Below are 18,871 nucleotides of genomic sequence, written 5' to 3' on the forward strand. Positions count from 1 at the left end.
TTATGTATTTTAAAATATTTATAAAATCCCTAAGTAAATATGTTTTCTATGTTGAATGCACTAAGAAATTAGAATATCTATGATGGAAATATATTTACTTTTTAAAATTAAGAGTTGCTGAACTTCATGCCAACTATATAAATGAGGAAGCCCCTTCCATTTTCATCTATTCATTTATATAAATAAAACTTTTATAAAATAACAAAATTATGGCAACCTAATCTTGAAGGTAAGCCCTACTTTTTTGTTTTTTTTAGCCATGTCACACTCAATTCCTTGAAATCTTCCCATGCAATATGTAGAAAGTCATTGTGATCTATCATCAACAAACCTTTTTAATGTTCTAGCATTTAACAAATTAAATTCTATCTTTTGTTCATTATATTTTTACATGAAAATATATGACTTATAAAGGATTGTAGCAACACCAGTGTTTTTCCATTGGCCCTTTGGTGATTCAGAGAATATCTGCACTAAAAACCACATGTGGTAAGATTTTTCATGCACAAAAGAGATGCCCTTATTTTATAAAGTAAAAGAAGCTAATTGTACAAGGGCTGAGGAAAATAAGAAACACCAGGGTGGTGTTTTCAGGCATATCATTTTTAGGAAAGATTTCTTATAGAAACTGAGAATATGGAAATTTACTTCCTATTAAGCTACCTGTACTAGTTTGTCCCTTGGAAAGTCTTCTAATACCTCAGGTATTAATTTGAAAGCTGCTGACTTAAAAGTATGTTACCCAAAAAAGGAAGTAAATGACACAGCACTCAGCTATCTAGTTCGTAGTGCTATTTATTTTTTCTTAGTTTTTTTTTTTTTTTTTTGTACTTCTAAGTTTGATATACTTCTTATTTCCTATCCAAAGTTTTCTGTGGTCTTCTTGCTTCCGCTTTTCCCCTTTAAACTGGGAGAATATAATTTATCAGTCACATTAACTCAAGGGTAACAGTTGCTCCTGTACTGAGCAGAACATCGCTCTCATTTATCTATTTCACACTGAAACATCTTTTGGCCATATCTGTGTTCTCATAAATTTTAAGGACACATTAATTGCAGAAAGTTATGGAAGTAGTAAGGTACATAAGAAATGGAGGAGACTTTGCTCTATTTTTAGTTTTTGAATAGACTCCATATACACATTTAGGCAATCATGTGCCCTCTCTGGCTGTAATTTCTTCTCTACAAATTATGTATGTACTAAAACTTTGACACCTAGTTTTAATGGGGAAGCCCTTTAACATGGAATTGACCAGCTCTGAAGCCATAGTGCCATCCCTGGAAATTTCTGTGGAATAATCATATGAACTCAGAAACTTTCCATGTTTCTTATTGGATTCTTTTTTAATGTGATGGTCTGTCTATAATCATCATCATGACAGAGAATCTGAGAAACATTCTTTTAGTTTTGGTCCCCCTTAGGAAGAAAGACAATTAACCTTGTTAATTTTAGGAGTCTCACTGTCATGGATGGAGATATTCATTGGCAATATTTACTATTATCTAAAATATACTTAGATTCATAAAAATGTTTCATAAAACTATGCAATAATAATTACTTTTCTGGAGCTCTGTTATAACATCATTAACCCATTTCAATGGTGTTATTTTGCTTTGTAAAAGTCAATAAGCCTGATAAAATTTTAATATAATGAATCTTTTTGGATAACCTAAATTGACTACCTTTTCCTTCTTAAAATGTTATCTTCCCTTGGCTTTCTTTCATGGAACTACATTCTCTCACTGTTTGTCCTATCTCTCTGCCTACTCCCCAGAACCTCATGTTTGCTTATCTTCCTCTCCCTGCTTAATAAGTGCTTCTAAAAGCCTAGTGAGAATGACAAACTACTTCCTGAATAAAATAAAAATCTAGTTGCAATAAATAGCTTTATAGTTTTTCAGGCTAAAACTTATACATTCATAAGTTAACTTCCTTATGCCTGAATTTTTACTTTGTAAAAGGACCCGGGGGAACTTAATCATTAAATAAATTCATGCTTTTACACACAAATGAAAACAATCATATGGATTGTTTATGAAGAACAACATACTATTGATTGATTGTTATGAAATAAATTCTTAAAATGTTAAAACAAAGTGCAGTTGGAAATGATATTTCCATTAATATACTTGTACTTCTCACTTCATAGGTATGGAAGCAAGTCTCAAAAACTTAACTGGAAGCAAGCACACAAGCCATATTAAAAGCAGCACCAACATTAGACTAATAGTGCTTTTTATTATGAAGTTTGTTAGCATAATACCTCTTAAAGATTCTATCCACTCTCCCTATACAATAAATTTGTATAATGCCTTTTTCTTTTCTTTACCCTATTTTGACGTAATTGCTTATCTGGGTTCAGATCTGGTAGGACCTCTTAGGAATACAAGACAGAACACTAGATTTCTGAATTTACAATAAAGGAATATAAGATAAATTGTAAGAGGAATAAGAATTGATCATTCTCTTTTTTTAAATAAAAATACTGAAATTAATATTTTCAAATAAAATTCAATATATAATGGAATCATTAAATAAATTAATTGCAGTAACAGCTTTGTTATTTTTCCTACCACTACCTTAAAATCTTTTTTTTTTTTCTCTCTTCTCCATCTCTTGGAAACTACTTAATATCAGATACTTTATTTTTCTGAACAATTTAATTATTTCAGAAATAATTCTAGTTCAACAATAATGGGATAATTTTTATTGGATTAACCCAACAAAAAATAACAATTGCAAATTCTGGATAAATTTTGTAAAATTTTAAAACTGTGGAGGTTAACCAAAGTCAGGCAGAAACTGTATGCTATTCAATCATTAAACAATACTAACTGCATGGAGTGAGATCCACTTTTAAATGGCTTATTCATGGAGGACCTATCTCTGTTTAGGTGACAAGGGGTAGCTAGGACACAAGGAGAAAGTCAGTTAGAAGAAAGAGTTTGAGGCAGCCAGGGTAGCTAGAATAGGGTAATCACAAAAAGAAGGCAGAGATGTCAAAATTATAACAGACAAGGACTTTAAAGCAGCCATTATAATCAAATATGATTCAAGATTTATAAGAGAAGATGGTTACAATGACTACAAAGATGGGGAATCTCAAAAGAGAAATAGAAATTATTCCTTAAGAATTAAAACTCTTGAACTAAAAATATGCTATCTAGAATAAAAATGTTACTGAATGGACCTAAAAGAAAATTGGAAATTGGAAGGAAAGACTCCATAAACCTGAAAGCAGATCAAGAGAAATTATCCATCTAAAGGTTAGAGAGTAAACATTTATAATAATAAAAATTAGTATAATATGCTAATTAAACCAGGCGTCCTTCTAGACATCCTTCCGGATGAGCTTTCGGACGAAGCCCTGGAGGGAAGCCAGGGCCCTTGGTGTTGGCAGCCAGAGGGAAGCCTGGATCCCAGGTGCCAGAGGGAAGCCAGTGCCAGCAGCTGAGGGAAGAAAGGCCTACTCTTGCATGAATTTCGTGCATTGGGCCTCTAGAATTTTAATAAAATAAATGAGACCTCTGGAACTTAGAGACATTAAGAGGTCTAAATTAAATATTCTCTGAGCTTCAACTTGAGAGAAGAAAGGAAAGGCAGTAGAAAAAAATTTGTAGAAATAATTGTCAACATTTATTAAACTTTGTAAAATACATACCCAGCATGATTAAATAAAATTAAAACAACATTTAGACACATTATAGTTAAACATACAAAGAGGTCATACATTTATACTCTAAAATACTACTAGGCCATAAAAAAATAAGGAAATCTTACCATTTGTTACAGAATAGATGGTTCTACAGAGCATTATGCCAAGTGAAATAAACCAATCAGAGAAAGAAAACTAGCATATGATTTCACTCATATGTGAAATCTATTGGACAAATAAACTAACAATCAAAATAGAGACAGATTCATAGATGGAGAGCAGGCTGACAGCTGCGGGATGAGGTGCTGGATAGAAAGGAGGATTGAGCAAAAATAAAAATTAAAAAAAAGGAAAAAACTTATGGTTACAGACAACAATGTGGTGATTGTTGGGACAAGAGGTATGATCTAGGATAGAGGACAGAGAAATGAATGGTGACAAATGGAGATTTGACTTGTTTTTTTGCATGGTTAATACAGTATACAGATGAGATGATGTGTTGTAGAATTGTGCACCTGAACCTGTATAACTTTTTAAAACAATGTTACCTTGCCGAAACCGGTTTGGCTCAGTGGTAGAGCATCGGTCTGCAGACTGAAGGGTCCCAGGTTCGATGCCGGTCAAGGGCATGCACACTGGTTGCGGGCACATCCCCAATAGGGGGTGTGCAAGAGGCAGCTGGTCGATATTTCTCTCTCATCGACGTTTCTAGCTCTCTATCTCTCTCCCTTCCTCTCTGTAAAAAAATCAATAAAATATATTTAAAAAATAAAATAAAATAAAATAAAATAATGTTACCTCAATAAATTCAATAAAAAGAAAAATTAAGCATTTAAAAAACTGAAAAGGGAATTTTAAAAAAGGCAATCCCACACTAAAGTACAAAAACAACAACAATAAAAAGAAACAAAAGTATAAATAACGGTCAACTTCTCATCATAAATAATATTTGGCAAAATACAATAGAATGTCATCTTTAAAGTGATGAATATTTATAATAATAAAAGTGAAATATGCTAACTATATTGGATGTCTTTCCAGACAACCTTCTGGATGAAGGTGGGCATGCCAGGGAAGGCCGGGTCCCAGGTGCCAGAGGAGAGCACAGGCCCCAGGTGCCAGAGGGAAGCCGGTGCCAGCAGCAGGAGGAAAGGACTACTCTTGCATGCATTTTGTGCACTGGGCCTCTAGTATATATAAAAGCCTAAGAAACTGGAACAATCAAATGACCGGAACCACTGGAATGGCCAGAGCAAATGGTCACTATGATGTGCAAGGACTACCAAGGGGCAGACACTCAATGCAGGAGCTGCCACCTGGTGGTCAGTGAGCTCCCAAAGCCAACCTCCACTGGCTGGCCAACCTCCCACAATCCTTCTCCTCCAGCTGGTAGGCCCTGATCACTAAACCCAGGCTGTCCCCTGGCCTGGGACAGGGAACCGGGGGTGGGTGGCAGCGGACATGGCCCCTTTCCCAGGGTGGCTGAGGGCTGGCTCCCTCCTTGGGGCCAGCAGCCAAACTCCCATGCCCTTTCCTTCCACCAGCTAGCAGGCCCCTCAGCCCACCACCCATCAGCCATGGTGGCAGTGCAGTGACAGTGGCAAGGAAAGGAGGGGGGAGGTGGAGAACCGCATGATGGCGGGTGGCCAATCATGGTGGCATCGGCATCCGTTGTCCATTCCTTCTGCACCCAGCCCAGCGGCCATCACTTCCTCTCTGGCCAGGCCCTGATTGGCCTGGCTCCGATCAGCCCTGATGCTGGCCATGCCTAGGAACCCCACCCATGTTGAGATTTCATGCACCAGGCCTCTAATATAAAAATAACAAAACAAAACAAACAACATCAACAAACTTTTATGCGCTGGCTCAGTTATTGGACATCTCATGCACTGAAAGGCTGCCAGTTAATTCTGGTTAGGGTGCATGCTAAGGTCCTGGACTCATTTCCAGGAAGGAATGTGCAGGGGCAGCAGATGGATGTTTTCTCTCTCTCTTCCCTCTCTTTTACTCTTTCTCTCAAAATCAATAAAAGAATCTTTAAAAAAATTTTACGTGTTGTGATATATATTAACTAGACTTATTGTGGTGATCATTTTTCAATATATACATATAGGAAATCATTATGTTATAAAACTGAAACTAATATAATTTTGTATGTCAATTATATCTCAATTTTTATACATTTGTTATTGCATAAAAACTATTGAATGTTAAATTTATTTTGATTTTTAAAATAAAAAGTTGCCCTTAATTTAAAATTGCCAGTCTTGATTTTATAAATAATAGGATTTTATCTATAAGTTCTCCTTAGACAATTTAAAATTATGAAGAAAAGTATATTTTGATTATAAGTGATTATCTTATGAGATTCTCAGTGCTCTGGTTAGATATTAATCAAAACCAACATTGTCCCTTCTTGAAATCACCACAACAAAAAGTATCTAGAAAAAAAGACCTGTCAACTCAGAGTTTAATGTATATGACTAATCCCATTCAAAAACAAAGGTACAAAAAGACATTTTAAGGTAAACAAAAGCTGAGAGTAGATGCCACTTGTAGGGCTGCACTTCAAGTTATGGTAAAGGAAGTTCTTTAGGTTGAAATAAATCATACTGGGTAAGAACTCACATGTGTAGAAAGGCAAAGAGAGCCCCAAAACTAGCAGATGAGTGGTCAGGTATTGGAAACTGTCTTTCGTTTCCTATTTGTACCTTTGAAAGACAAATGATTGTTTAAATAAAAGACTATGGCATTTTACTGTGGAGTTCATAAAATATAAATATATGGCCGCAATAGCACAAAGGGTAAGGTGGATGTAAATTGAATTACATTGCTGTAAATTTATTACTTTTTAAATCTGAAGTGGTAAATATCAATATATCTAGATAGAATGTGACAAGTTAAGAGTGCATATTATGTTTTAACCACAGACAGATAAAACTACAAAGAAATATAACTAAAATGTCAAAAGAGAAGATAAAATCAAACACTAAGAACATTCAATTAGCCCAAAGGAAAGAAAAAAAAGAAGGAACATAGGAAGAAAATATGACACATATAAATCAAATAGTAAATCATAGACGTAAACCTAACTATTTAACAATTTACCAGGCAGACATTATGATTATAAATGTTTATGAATTAATAAAATAACTTAAAAAATAAAACAAACCTACAGAAATATAGATTAAGACAGATAAGTTTATGTTTTCTTCCAGGATTTTTATGGTTTCATAACTTACATTTATCCTTTGAGACAACATGTAGGGACCTGGAGAGTATTATGCTAAGTGGAATAAGCCAATCAGAGAAAAACAAGGAACAGACTGATGAATCATAGAAAGAAGGCAGGTGGGGGGTGATAGGGTTGGTGATTAACCAAAGAATTTATATCCGTGGACACAGACAATAGTGTGGTAAAGGCCTGGGGTAAGGGTAGGTGGGGAGGGAAAGAGTATATCTGTATAATTTTAAACAATAAAGAAACTTTTTTAAATATTTAAAAATAGAAATACAGAAATTTAAACACCTCTCCAATAATTGAAAGGCCAAGGACAAAAATATCAGTAAAAATAGATTTATCTTATTTATATATTTATATCCTAAAAGTAAAAATGATTAGTTCTTAAGTGATCAGGATTTTATCTACTTTTTACAAATAACACTGTGTTTTTAAAAGAAAACAATGACACGAATTATATTGAATTGTGACTTCATCATGTACCATATACTGACAAAATGTTTGAAGTTTATATTTGGCAAAGGTAAGTCTTTGTTCTAGATACATTTCTATCATCTATATCACATGTGTCAAACACAAGGCCCGCGGGCCAAATCCGTCCCGCCAGGCCTTGCAATGTGGCCCGCACCGCGCTGTCATCACTGCACTCCGCTGCGTTTCCATCACATTGACAGTTTATGACTGTTCAGTAAACCATTCGACCCGCAATTTAGGCTGGATTTTAGATTTTGGCCCCTTCTCTGATTGAGTTCGACACCCCTAATCTATATATATAAAAGCCTAAGCAACCATTATGACTAAATGACCAGAATGACTGGAACAACCGGCTGACCAGTCACTATGAGATGCACGGACCATCAAGGGGCAGATGCTCAATGCAGGAGTTGCCTTCTGGTGGTCAGTGTGTCCCCACAGCCAATCTCCCTAAACCCCTAGCCAACCTTCTGCAGTCTCTCCCCCTTATTGGCAGGCCCCCCAACTGGTCAGTCCACCTCCTGGGATTTCTCCTGCTGGCCGGCCAGCCTTCTAATAGTCCTCAATCACAGTAGGATGAGGGACCCCACCTGTGCACAAATTTGTGCACCAGGCCTCTAGGAGGAAATACTCTACAATCTAACTTTATTTTGTCATTCATTTTTCTTTCAACAAATATCATAAAATAGTATTGGCTAAGATTTTGGCATTCAACACCACCACTTAATACTTTGCTTTGCATTTATTTTATATTAAATTAGATTCTGGGGGTTATAGTTCAACCTTTAGATACATCACAAATAAATAACAAAGAAAATGCTTACCTTGAAGACTAGTTCTCCTACCAAGCCATTCCATGTCCCATCTTCCTGTGGGCTTCCATATTTATGATCCGGTGCAACATAAATATCATAGTTAAATCCAAGGTAGTTAGATAAGGCGTCCAAAACATCAATGGAGAAGCCCTGGTATTTCTTGGGCTTACCCAGGACATTTTCAGAGACCATTACAAAAGGTTCTTCCTGCAGGGAAATAAGAGATATCCATGATGTCAATCTACATTGCTCCTTAAAAAGCAAACATTAATTCTTCTAAGAGTTATGCTTATAGTCTAAAAATTGCTTTTGCACTTTGAGATAATTAACTTAGAAATATAACTGTGTGTTGTTAATATAAGTTGTGTGTTGGTAATGTAGCATATTACTAAACAATGTTTAATTACATTACCCAATTTCTCGTCAGCTCTCATTTAATTATAGATATACCACTTAATGACAGACATATGTTCTGAGACATATGCCCTAGACCAATATTGTCATTGTTCAAACATCATGAACTATACCTGCACAAACCTAGATGCTTTAGCCTATTATATACCTTGGCCAGTGGGCAGTAAAGCGTGGGCTCACAAGCCACATGTAGCTCTTTGGCACCTTGAGTGTTCTAATGCCACTTCTTCAAAATAGACTCGTCCAGGCCAAAAACTGACTTCTGTGCATGGGCCACAAAGTTTCAAATCGCATTATACATGCACACCCGCACCTGGTATTTTGTGGAAGAGGCACACTCAAGGGACCCAAGAGCCGCATGTGGCTCGTGAGCCGTGGTTTGCCGACCACTGACCTAGGCTATATGGTACAAGCCTCTATAGTATGTTACTGTACAAAACAACACAAAATTAAATCAAGCACAGGAAAAAATGATACAATCAACACACTTGGTAAATACATAATGTATGAGGCTGCTGCAGTTATAATGTGGCATACTCTTACAGAAAACATATTTTATGTAAGTATATGGAGTACACTATAAAATAATAAGTATATTGTAGTAAGTGCGTAAACAAGTAACATAGTTATTTATTATCATTATCAAGTATTATGTACTATACATAGTTGTATGTGCTATACTCTTAAATAACTGTCAGTGAAGCTTTGGAACCTGTAATAGAAAAGAAATTTGTTCCTTTTCTAAGGCAACAATACCAAGCTTGGTTTAATCATTTTTATCTGTGCACCTATTTCAATGTTTATTCATTCATTGACTCATCTGTTTAACATGCATTGAGCAGCTACTCAACATAGTGAGAGATACGGTAAAAACTCATGAGTACCACTTTCAAAATAATTTTAACGCAGTATTGGGAAAAGTCATGTAGTCAAAAAATACAAAGCAAAACAAAAGCAATGTACAACATAACTGGGACAAACAAAACACCAGGGAAAGAAAATAGACTCTAAAAGAAAAAGAAAATCACCATTTTGGGATTACCCACTTTGTATTATTTTAACAGATAAGAAAAATTAGAAACAAAAGTTTCAACTCAAGGTTACACAACACGTTACGGAAGAGGAAGGCATCATAATTACTTACTTCAACTTTATCTCCTGTGACCTCGAATTTTTCAACCTATGAATTAAAATCTAGGATAAGGATAACATAATTTGTCTCAAATTTTAATGCAATTTAAGTTGACATGAGACTGGTAGAGACTCCAGATGCATGACAGAAAATAAAATACAATCCTCTATGGAAGAAAGTATCTTCATTTTAGATCACACTTTATTACTTTAAAATTTCAGGGATAGGGAACCTTTTTTCTTCCAAGGGCCATTTGAATATTTACCTCATCATTTGTGGGCCCTAAAAAATTATCAATTTAAAAATTAACCTGCTATATGTGGTCAAACTTTTATTAACTCACCTCTAATGCCATGGCAGGGCCAGACCAAGTGATTTTGTGGGCCTTATAAGGCCCTCGGGCCAGACATTCCCCACCCCTGCTTCAAATAGTTGTTTGAATAATGTTCAAATCAAAAGACCAAGGTATCATACATGATTACATTTCATATAGAGAACTAGGAGAAATAACATCCAACAGAAATAGATGTTTGAGAACTCAGACACTAAATTTTCAGATGCATATTATAAACATGCTTATTATGTTTAAAGAGGATTTTTTTTAATTGATAGAAAATTAGACTATAGGATGTGTCACTGCAGAATTTAAAAAGAACTAAATAGAAATTTAAGAATTAGAAAAGATCATGATAAAAGTTAACAACTTAATGACTGAATTTATCAGCAGAATAGAAATAGCTGGAGAAAGAATTAGTAATCTGTTATAGTTCAGAGTTAAAACCTTGGGTACAAGGGAATAAACAAATAGAAAATCCCAAAGAAAGAGTAAAGAGATAAGAAGCAGGAAGAAAAGCAGTCTGATAATTAAGGATATGGAGAGAAACATACACGAGGAAACATAACTACCGTGGTAATGACAATATAATATTTTTTATTCTGGACAGTGATTAGGTGGACTTTACTTATTAATCATTGATAAATGGTTTAATCTTTTTTTTTTTTTCTGTATGGCTGTTATATTGCAACTACAGGCCTGGTGCATGGGATTTGTGTACTGCTCGTGGGGTGTGGCCTGCAGGGATCAGCCTGCTGAGGTAGCACTGCTCATTCCGGTCAGCTGAGTGGCTGTGGACCCGCCCTCTGAGTGGCTGCTCCCTAGTCCAGCATCTTCTGTGGAGCCAGAGCACTTGCCTCTCCAAGGGACCTGGTCAGGGCTGGGCCCAGGGACAACAGCACTGACAGGTGGCGGCGTAGGCCCCAGTTCTGCAGCAGCCATGAACCCACCTCCCTGTCTCTGAGGTCAGCTCTGCAAGCCTGGGGACCCTATTCTGCGGCCTGCGGGCAGTGAAGGAGGAGCCTGGGGAGAGGAAGTGACAATTGCAGCCCTGGTTCACAGCAGGAGCAGCTGCTCATCCTGGTCAGCCAGGGGGTGCTCCCATAGCGGTAGCACACTGACCACCAGGGGAAGCTCCTGCATTGAGTGTCTGCCCCCTGGTGGTCAGTGTTCATCATAGTGACTGGTTGACCAGTCATTGTAGTCATTCTGCCATTTGGTTGCTGGGCTTTTATTATATAGGATATAAACAACAACAACAAAAAATGATCCTAAGTGGATCAGGATAATGGAGGGCATTGAAGTCATATGAAAATTTCTGCTCTACATGGCAGGGAACTGGAGCACTATGAAAGGGAAATAGCATAATTAGAAAGTAATTCTGAGAGCTGAGTACATAATGAATTGCAGCAGAATCAAGGACTAGGAGGTCTTTATAACCACACAGTTGACAGGAGATTATATTCGACATATTTTCAAAGTGTATGTAGATGGCTTTGAGTCTTCCATTATAGGGACAAAGAGAAAAAAGAAAATAAAAGAAAATAATAAAATTAATTTTCTGGTAATTAGTTTCAAAGGATAATAATAAGAATGAGTCTAAGCTGGTGAAAACCTGCCTGCTATTAAATGAAAACAAGTGGTATATTTCAATTTGCTTATCATTTGGGTGACAAATTCTCTAAGCACAATCCTCAGCAACTGGAATAAATGAAGCTTTCACAAACTGCTTGTAGTTTATCAATCTAAGTGCATTAGCATGAGGATCCATAGACCTGCTTGTAGAAAAGAGTGTTTCAGTGGTTGATAATTTTCATATTATCATAGATTTATTCACATCACTTGTTGGGTTATTAGATAATAACTTCATAATTCAGAATTTGTACTCAGTCATTTAAAAAATCTCATGCTAATTGCTTAGTGATTTACAACACCATTTGCAACTTTCAGATTTTGTAGTTAGTTCTCATATTTTAATAACCATGTAATACTAGAGGCCCAATGCACAAAATTCATGCATAGGTTGGGTCCTTAGAGGCTGCCAGCTGCCAACCAGGGTCACCCTTCATCCCATGCCACCCTCTGGTATTTAGCACACGTCATAGTGAGCGATCAAATGCCTGGTCTCCTGGTCAAACTCTTGAGGGGACACTTTGCATATTAGGCTTTTATATATAGGGATTACTTGTTAGTGAGAGAGCTTGAAAAAAAGCACCTGAAGTTTTTAATAGGTACAGGAGACAAACTATAGTGCAAAAGATTTGCTGAGAGCTGTTAAGAGGTTTTAACATGCATGGTTTCACAGAATGCCAGATAGCTAAAACCAGGAATGAATCACTGTAAATTCCTTACAATTCTATTCATATACACAACTCAAAAGATATTAAAAAAAGAATGAGAATATTTCTGAATAGCCTACTTAAAAATTTCCCTCCCATAAAACATGTTCCTGAGTGAAGCTAACAATAGTTGTCTTTATGCAGAGTATGTGAACTTATATTTTGCTTAGAGATGATACATTCCATTTCGATGCTGTGGAATTAATAATCACCATTCCCTGAAAAAAACGTTACTTTTTACAGACCACATATAAGTATTAGAAACTCTACAAATTAAAAAAAAGGTGAAAAGTATACATTTTTTGAATTAAAAATAATAAAGGCAACAAGATAGAAAAACAATTAAAAATAATAAAGGCAACAAGATAGAAAAACAAATGAGAAAAATCTGGAGAGAAATAAAGGGTCTAGTTGTTGTAAAGGAAAAGAATATCTGAGTTGTATGGAGAGAAGAAAAGCAAGTCCCAGGGATATGCAATGAACTACCATATATAAACATAGAAATACCAGACCCTCAGCTTTCTGAATATGAATGTTGGATAATATTTTTTGTTTGTTTAGTCCAAGTCTTCATTACTTCGCTAAATTTAACACCTAAATGAGCCTTACTAGTGCATAGCCACATGTAAGAGTCAATCCTATTCCATAAGTATTGTAGACATGGAGTATTTTGTAAGGGCAGATATCTCAAGAAAAATTATCAAGAATATGCTTTAAGATAGAGCGGATTATAGCTGTCAGAAGTGATTGACTGTACTAAATGTCAGAAGTCTACAAACTATTTAATTGAAGAACATGGTCACATTTGACTTCAGAATGATGATGTGAAATTTACAGACCCTCTGGTTTATGCAATCATATTCCTGTTACAGTACTGTCAAGAACAATAATAAAGTCAGCGTTGGCTTATAAGACTTATTCTTTGTTAGGATATAAAAATGTTTAATATAAACTAAAGCTAACTAAATATTAGAATATAATAAAAAGCCATATAAAATTAAACTTGAAATATTTAGGACTAGTGGTATTTCTATCCAAAATAATATTCCTTATAGAAAAGTAGCAGAACTTCAGATATTCCTTATAGAAAAGTAGCAGAACTTCAGAACTTCAGAAAAGTAGCAGAACTTCAGAGAAAATAGGATTTCAAGAAGAAGTAACTATGCTTTACACTTGAAACTAATATAATACTGAATGTCAACTGAAAATTTAAAAATATAAATTTATTTAAAAAGTAAGTTGTGGTGGATTCCAGTGCAGTGAGAAGTCCAGAGATAAGGCCTAAAGGAATCCATTTCATTTAAATGGGAAATCATGAAGACCTTTTGAAAAGCAGTTTCTTTGGCAAAGTGAAAATAGAAATCGATTGAAGCCAGTGGTTTGAAGACAAAAGATAAATAATGAAGGGAAGACAGAACTGAAATCTGAGACACTTGAATGAGAGAAAAAAAAATAGTAGAATAAAGGAGATTCGGGGACAAAAAAATGGTGTTTATTTCTCCCCCAGAGCATTTTTTCAGTCTAAGGAAGGGGGGAGGGGGGAGAAAAATAACAACAAAAATTTTACATTATGCCTGTCATCATCCTTATCACTTTACATTCATCACCTCATTTAGTCTTGAAATACTCTGGTTTTATTTTTGTCATTTTACAAATGAGACAACTGAGATTCTGGGTTATAATAGATAATATGCCTAAGCTTACAAGGTAGTAAGAAAGGTTGAAATTTGAATCCAGTGTTATCTGATGCTAACCATGAATTTAGATGGCCTTCCTCAGCATTCTGGGATGCGTGGAGGAGGTACAGAACTGCATGGTAGATAAAAGAGAAAGAGCTTGAGCCACAGTGTTTTAATACATGGTGATATCAAAATCAATCTCCCTCGTTCTCCACTCTATATTCTCAATCCCCATTCATTTCTAGAGTATTGCTATATTTATACTTTGTTCTTCAGCTAAAGCGTACTTCAACGTTAGCCAGCATATTGATGGGATTGTTATCGGTGGGGTGCCCTTTGTGTCCCTATCTGTTACTGGTGAAATTGGAGTTCTTGGGGTACCGATGGAAAAAGAATTCCTGAGGTCCTCACGGGAGGACGGGATTTTGTGGAAAGCTTTACCGATGATATAAAATTAAGTGGGCTCCCGTTCAAGGTCCTATCCCCCTCAGTCACGCCATGGAAAAAGTCCAATCTTGTCTTTAGCAGGTCTACGATTAAAGACACTGCCCAAAGTCTGAACTCCATATTAAAGCACATGTTCCAGTCCACCATCTGGCTGGCTTAGCTCTTGTGCCCAGCTTCAGTCTATTGGGTGTAGGATCTGCATAGCCATGGGCCATGAAGCTGCTTAAGGACACCTTGCAGGCTAGCACACGGGGGAGTGCAGGTCATGGAGCAAGAGACAGCAAGAGAGCCAGGGATAAGCAAAAGAGAGATAATTCTTTGTTTGGGAAGATTAAATTCTTACAACCAAGACTTTAATCCGTTAACCCTTCAGGATTTTGTGTGCTTGAAGTGGCGTTACCCCCTCAGCCAATTACCTTTTTCCAGGGTTAGACTGATAGACAATCACCTTTCTTATGTCAACGCAACTTCGCCCGTCTTCTCCTTTGCTTTCTTCCTAAAATTAATATTAATAAATACCTAATTTTGATGACAATGGGATCATAGTTTTTGGTATAAACATTACTTTAAACTAAAAACATTTGAAATCTTATTTGAGTGTCACTTATTTGATTGAAAGAGAGTCTCCTGAAGATTTCTTGAAAAGCCCAAGAAAGAGACAGACTTCTCATTCCCATTTTTACAAAACAAAAACAAAAACAAAACCACCACCACAACAATACATCCTTCCTTACTTTCTTATAAATGCCGAAATGACTCCTACCACTACTGTTTTGTTGAGATGGTATGTAAACCTTTATCTCTGGGTAGTCAGCATGATATTCATTACTGGGTGACTTATAAGTAAACCTTGATTTTTCTCCTGTTCATCTTTTTCCAGTTAATTCATGCCCTCCCCCCCCCCCACCCCAGTCAACCAAACCTAAGAAGGTAAAAAATAGTTCTCTCCCCAAAGTCTCAAGCGTTTTTCTTGAACAAAGATACTCTCTTTTCTAAAAGGAGATCTGGAGAGAACAGACACACAATACTTTCACTAACGCCACTCCATACCCTTTGTAGAAAGTACACTATTTTTGCTTCTGGCTTGCTTGATCTAAGGTTTTAAGAATAAGGTGACAGGCTTTCTATTTCTAGTGAGCTGAATGCTTTCTGAAGGATATACTTTTTTCTTTTGATTTTATTAGGAAGCACAGTAGGAAACTTAAAAAGAAAAGATCTCCTGCATAGAAGGCAGAGTTATAAGAGTAGAAAGCAGAGAGGTGGTGATTTTAAAAGCAAGAAACAAGTCTGTGGGGATTTACAGATGGTAGAGTGTTCTAAACTTAAAGGCACAAAGACAATATTCTGTGTTTCAAAAATTAAGAAGTGTATAAAAATTACCAGAAGTGTCATTAAAATTAATAAAGTACATAAAAATGACTTCTGTGCCAGTCTTATCAGGGCCGTGGATGTGTACTACAGTGTTTAATTGATTATAGGGGCACATATTAAGGAGTTAGAGGAAGGTTCCCACAATTTACTAGAAAATGTAATGATAACCTGAAACATTTTTCCCCATTGCTATATTTTATTGCATAATAAATTGAAATGCTTAGTCTAAAACAAGCCCTGTTATTTACCCCAATGAGATCCTTCATAAAATGGTACAAATGTCACCTAGGAGTGACAAAAAAATAAGCAATGGCCCTCTTCATTCTTGCATTCCTCAGCAGATACTCTAGGAGTGTTCCCAAATGGAACATCACCTTACATTGAAATGCTTCTAGGTTCTTGGGGCTGATGACTAAAGGTCATTCTTAAAATTTTGAAAGGACTCGTAAAACAAAGGTGAGATATTTTTCCAACTCTTTGTTGATGGGTGATCCTTTTTTATTTTCATTGACTAAAAAAAAAAAAAAAAAAAAAAAAGACCTTGTTTTCAAATGCTATTCTGTTGCTTCTTTATTCCCAAGTAGTCTTCAGACCATTCAGCCTCAATACTTCATTTTCTTGAGTGCTTTATTGACCAAGGTCTTGGAGATTACATTTGGCTCAGAACATAGCAGCTTGTTATTTCTAATTGAACTGCAGAGTACATTACACTACGTAAGAATCGATGGAAAAGTCAGCCTGAACATTTCATTTTCCCACTTCAAAAATCTTGCCACTAGCGAAGGTGAAAAGTAAAAAAGAAAAAGAGAAAAATTTCTTCACATTTAACACACAAAAAATAAATCCCCAAAACGTGAAGTTCATTTCCTCATGCTAACTTCATCTAGAAAACCTGAAATTCTTTGCTAAAAGATTTTAAGCATTCAAGAATCACAAAATCATTTTCCAGCAAGATGACCTCTTTTGTTTTCAGGTTAAACTAATTGGCACACAATTTACATGGAGATGCTGTGAAATGACACCTAAACCCTCAACCTCTTTGAATTTCTACTGATCATTAAAAACCCAAGGGGGGAATATTCTGAAAGAGTATGCTTTTACTTCCCTTCCTGGATCAACTTTCCCATTTCAGAGACCTCCGTGCAGAATGGTGGTTCTCTCCTATACTGCCTCTGACTTCCTCAGAGGGAGCTGAATTTTAATAGCTGTTCATGTTCTAGAAACTGGAAGATGAGCAAACTGTTCTTTTTGCAGGTATCTCTTCTCATTTCAGGCTTCCCTACAGTTCCATTGAATGCTGTGGATGGTGAGTTGATAAATTGCCCCCTATTGGTCAAAACCTGTGACTGTGCCTTTGGAAGAATCCAAATCCTCATTGGTAAGGCTGCCATCTGACTCCATGGCTCCTGGAGAGAGACTGGGAAAGCATACAAGGCTTTCTCAAAATTGATTCCTTTGTAAACTGAAATCTAATTATTATATTTCAAACATTGTTTTTGCCTATTGATTGGGGAGATTTCCAAGACAACTACTGTGACTTTCTTTTTCTTGTTCTTTTTTGCCTTTGTTTGCCCAATGCTAATGTATGTCAGCTATAGAACAGCAAGATATCAACATGTTCTTGGTGGTCAGGAGTGGCAGATGGATATGCATCTTCCTAATGAAAGCTGGATCTTTTGAGAGGTCGGGGTAATGTTTAAGACTGAAACAGTAAAATTGTGGAAGTATCCTACTTTATATAAGTTTGCTCACCTAAATATACCTTAATTACTACTACATAATTCAAAATAAATATGTTTTTCATATAGCCATTTAAATAATTGGTACAATAAGAGACCCCCAAATGAAACCTTCTCTAGTCTCTGCTTCATAAATGAGCTCTGGGAAGTGGTCAGCTTCCTGTCACTCTTTGACTGGCTTTGCAGTTTCTCTGTCTGTCTGTATAATCTAGTAGTCAGCCACGAACCCTAAGCAAATTTCTGTAAGTATATTCCCAGGTAGCTCCCTCTTTTCCAGAACATATACCAAAAATGCAAGCCACCTCAGCCTTCCCAAAATATGATATATAATTTCTCAAATTTGTAAGGTTGACAAACTGTTGTGGACTCATATTCCTGTGCCTGCAGTATGGAAATTACTAGCAACAAGAAATCTCAGGTGATTGTTGGGATCATTTCCTTGTTTCCAACTACTTAGGAACCAAAGTCTTTTTTTTTTTTTTTTTTTTTACCTGCTGACCCATATCTGAAAGGGTATCTCCCCACCTGCCCCCATATTTTGCTTGGTTTTCTAGTTGTTTATTGCAGAAATTTGATCCAGTCCTTGTTATTCTCTCTGCTGGCAGGGAGTCAGACAAAAAAGGATACAATGCTTATTTTTATCACACATGTAATTTGAAGAAGATATTGAACTGACTCCAGGAATCAGACATATCAGAGAATGTAAATAATAACAATCTTGAGGGCTCCACAAAGATTGGAAATACTAAAACACCAAAAATAAGATAATAGTGAGTGTGCCCTAAATATTAGCTGGTAACATATCTGTAAATTTTAATGGTTATTAATCTATATATATATATATTAAGTTACCATTGTGACTGAATGACCAGAATGACTAGAATGACTGGAATGACTGGAATGACCAGAATAACTGGAATGAAGGTCAATGGGTTGCTATGACACACACTGACCACCAGGGGGAAGACGCTCAATGCAGGAGCTGCCCACTGGTGATCAATGCTCTTCCACATTGGGAGTGCTGCTCAACTGACAGACCCGTCCCAGTGGCCGACTAGCCTGGCATTGGCCACTTACTCTCTCAGTGGTCCTGCAGGTCCAATCTCTAGAGAACAGGCCAGACACCAATGGATCAGCACTGCCAGCACAATCCAACAGCACACAGGCCTTTGGAAGTCGGCCTTGGGCAACATAGCCACTTCCCCTCCCTAGATGCTTTGCAAGGAAGAA

The 18,871-nt window shown here is 36.3% G+C and overlaps 1 protein-coding gene across 1 annotated transcript in view; it reads right to left on the reverse strand.

Moving 5' to 3' along the window:
* Positions 1-18,871, reverse strand: part of GRID2 (glutamate ionotropic receptor delta type subunit 2) — a 1,260,684-nt gene that overhangs the window by 313,031 nt on the left and 928,782 nt on the right. The window contains exon 10 of the mRNA XM_036411398.2: positions 8,196-8,393. Within this exon, the coding sequence (XP_036267291.1) occupies positions 8,196-8,393 (198 nt within the window). The remainder of the gene's footprint in view (positions 1-8,195; positions 8,394-18,871) is intronic.

This window comes from Pipistrellus kuhlii, unplaced genomic scaffold (assembly GCF_014108245.1).
Source record: "Pipistrellus kuhlii isolate mPipKuh1 unplaced genomic scaffold, mPipKuh1.p scaffold_m20_p_1, whole genome shotgun sequence".
Lineage (NCBI taxonomy): Eukaryota > Metazoa > Chordata > Mammalia > Chiroptera > Vespertilionidae > Pipistrellus > Pipistrellus kuhlii.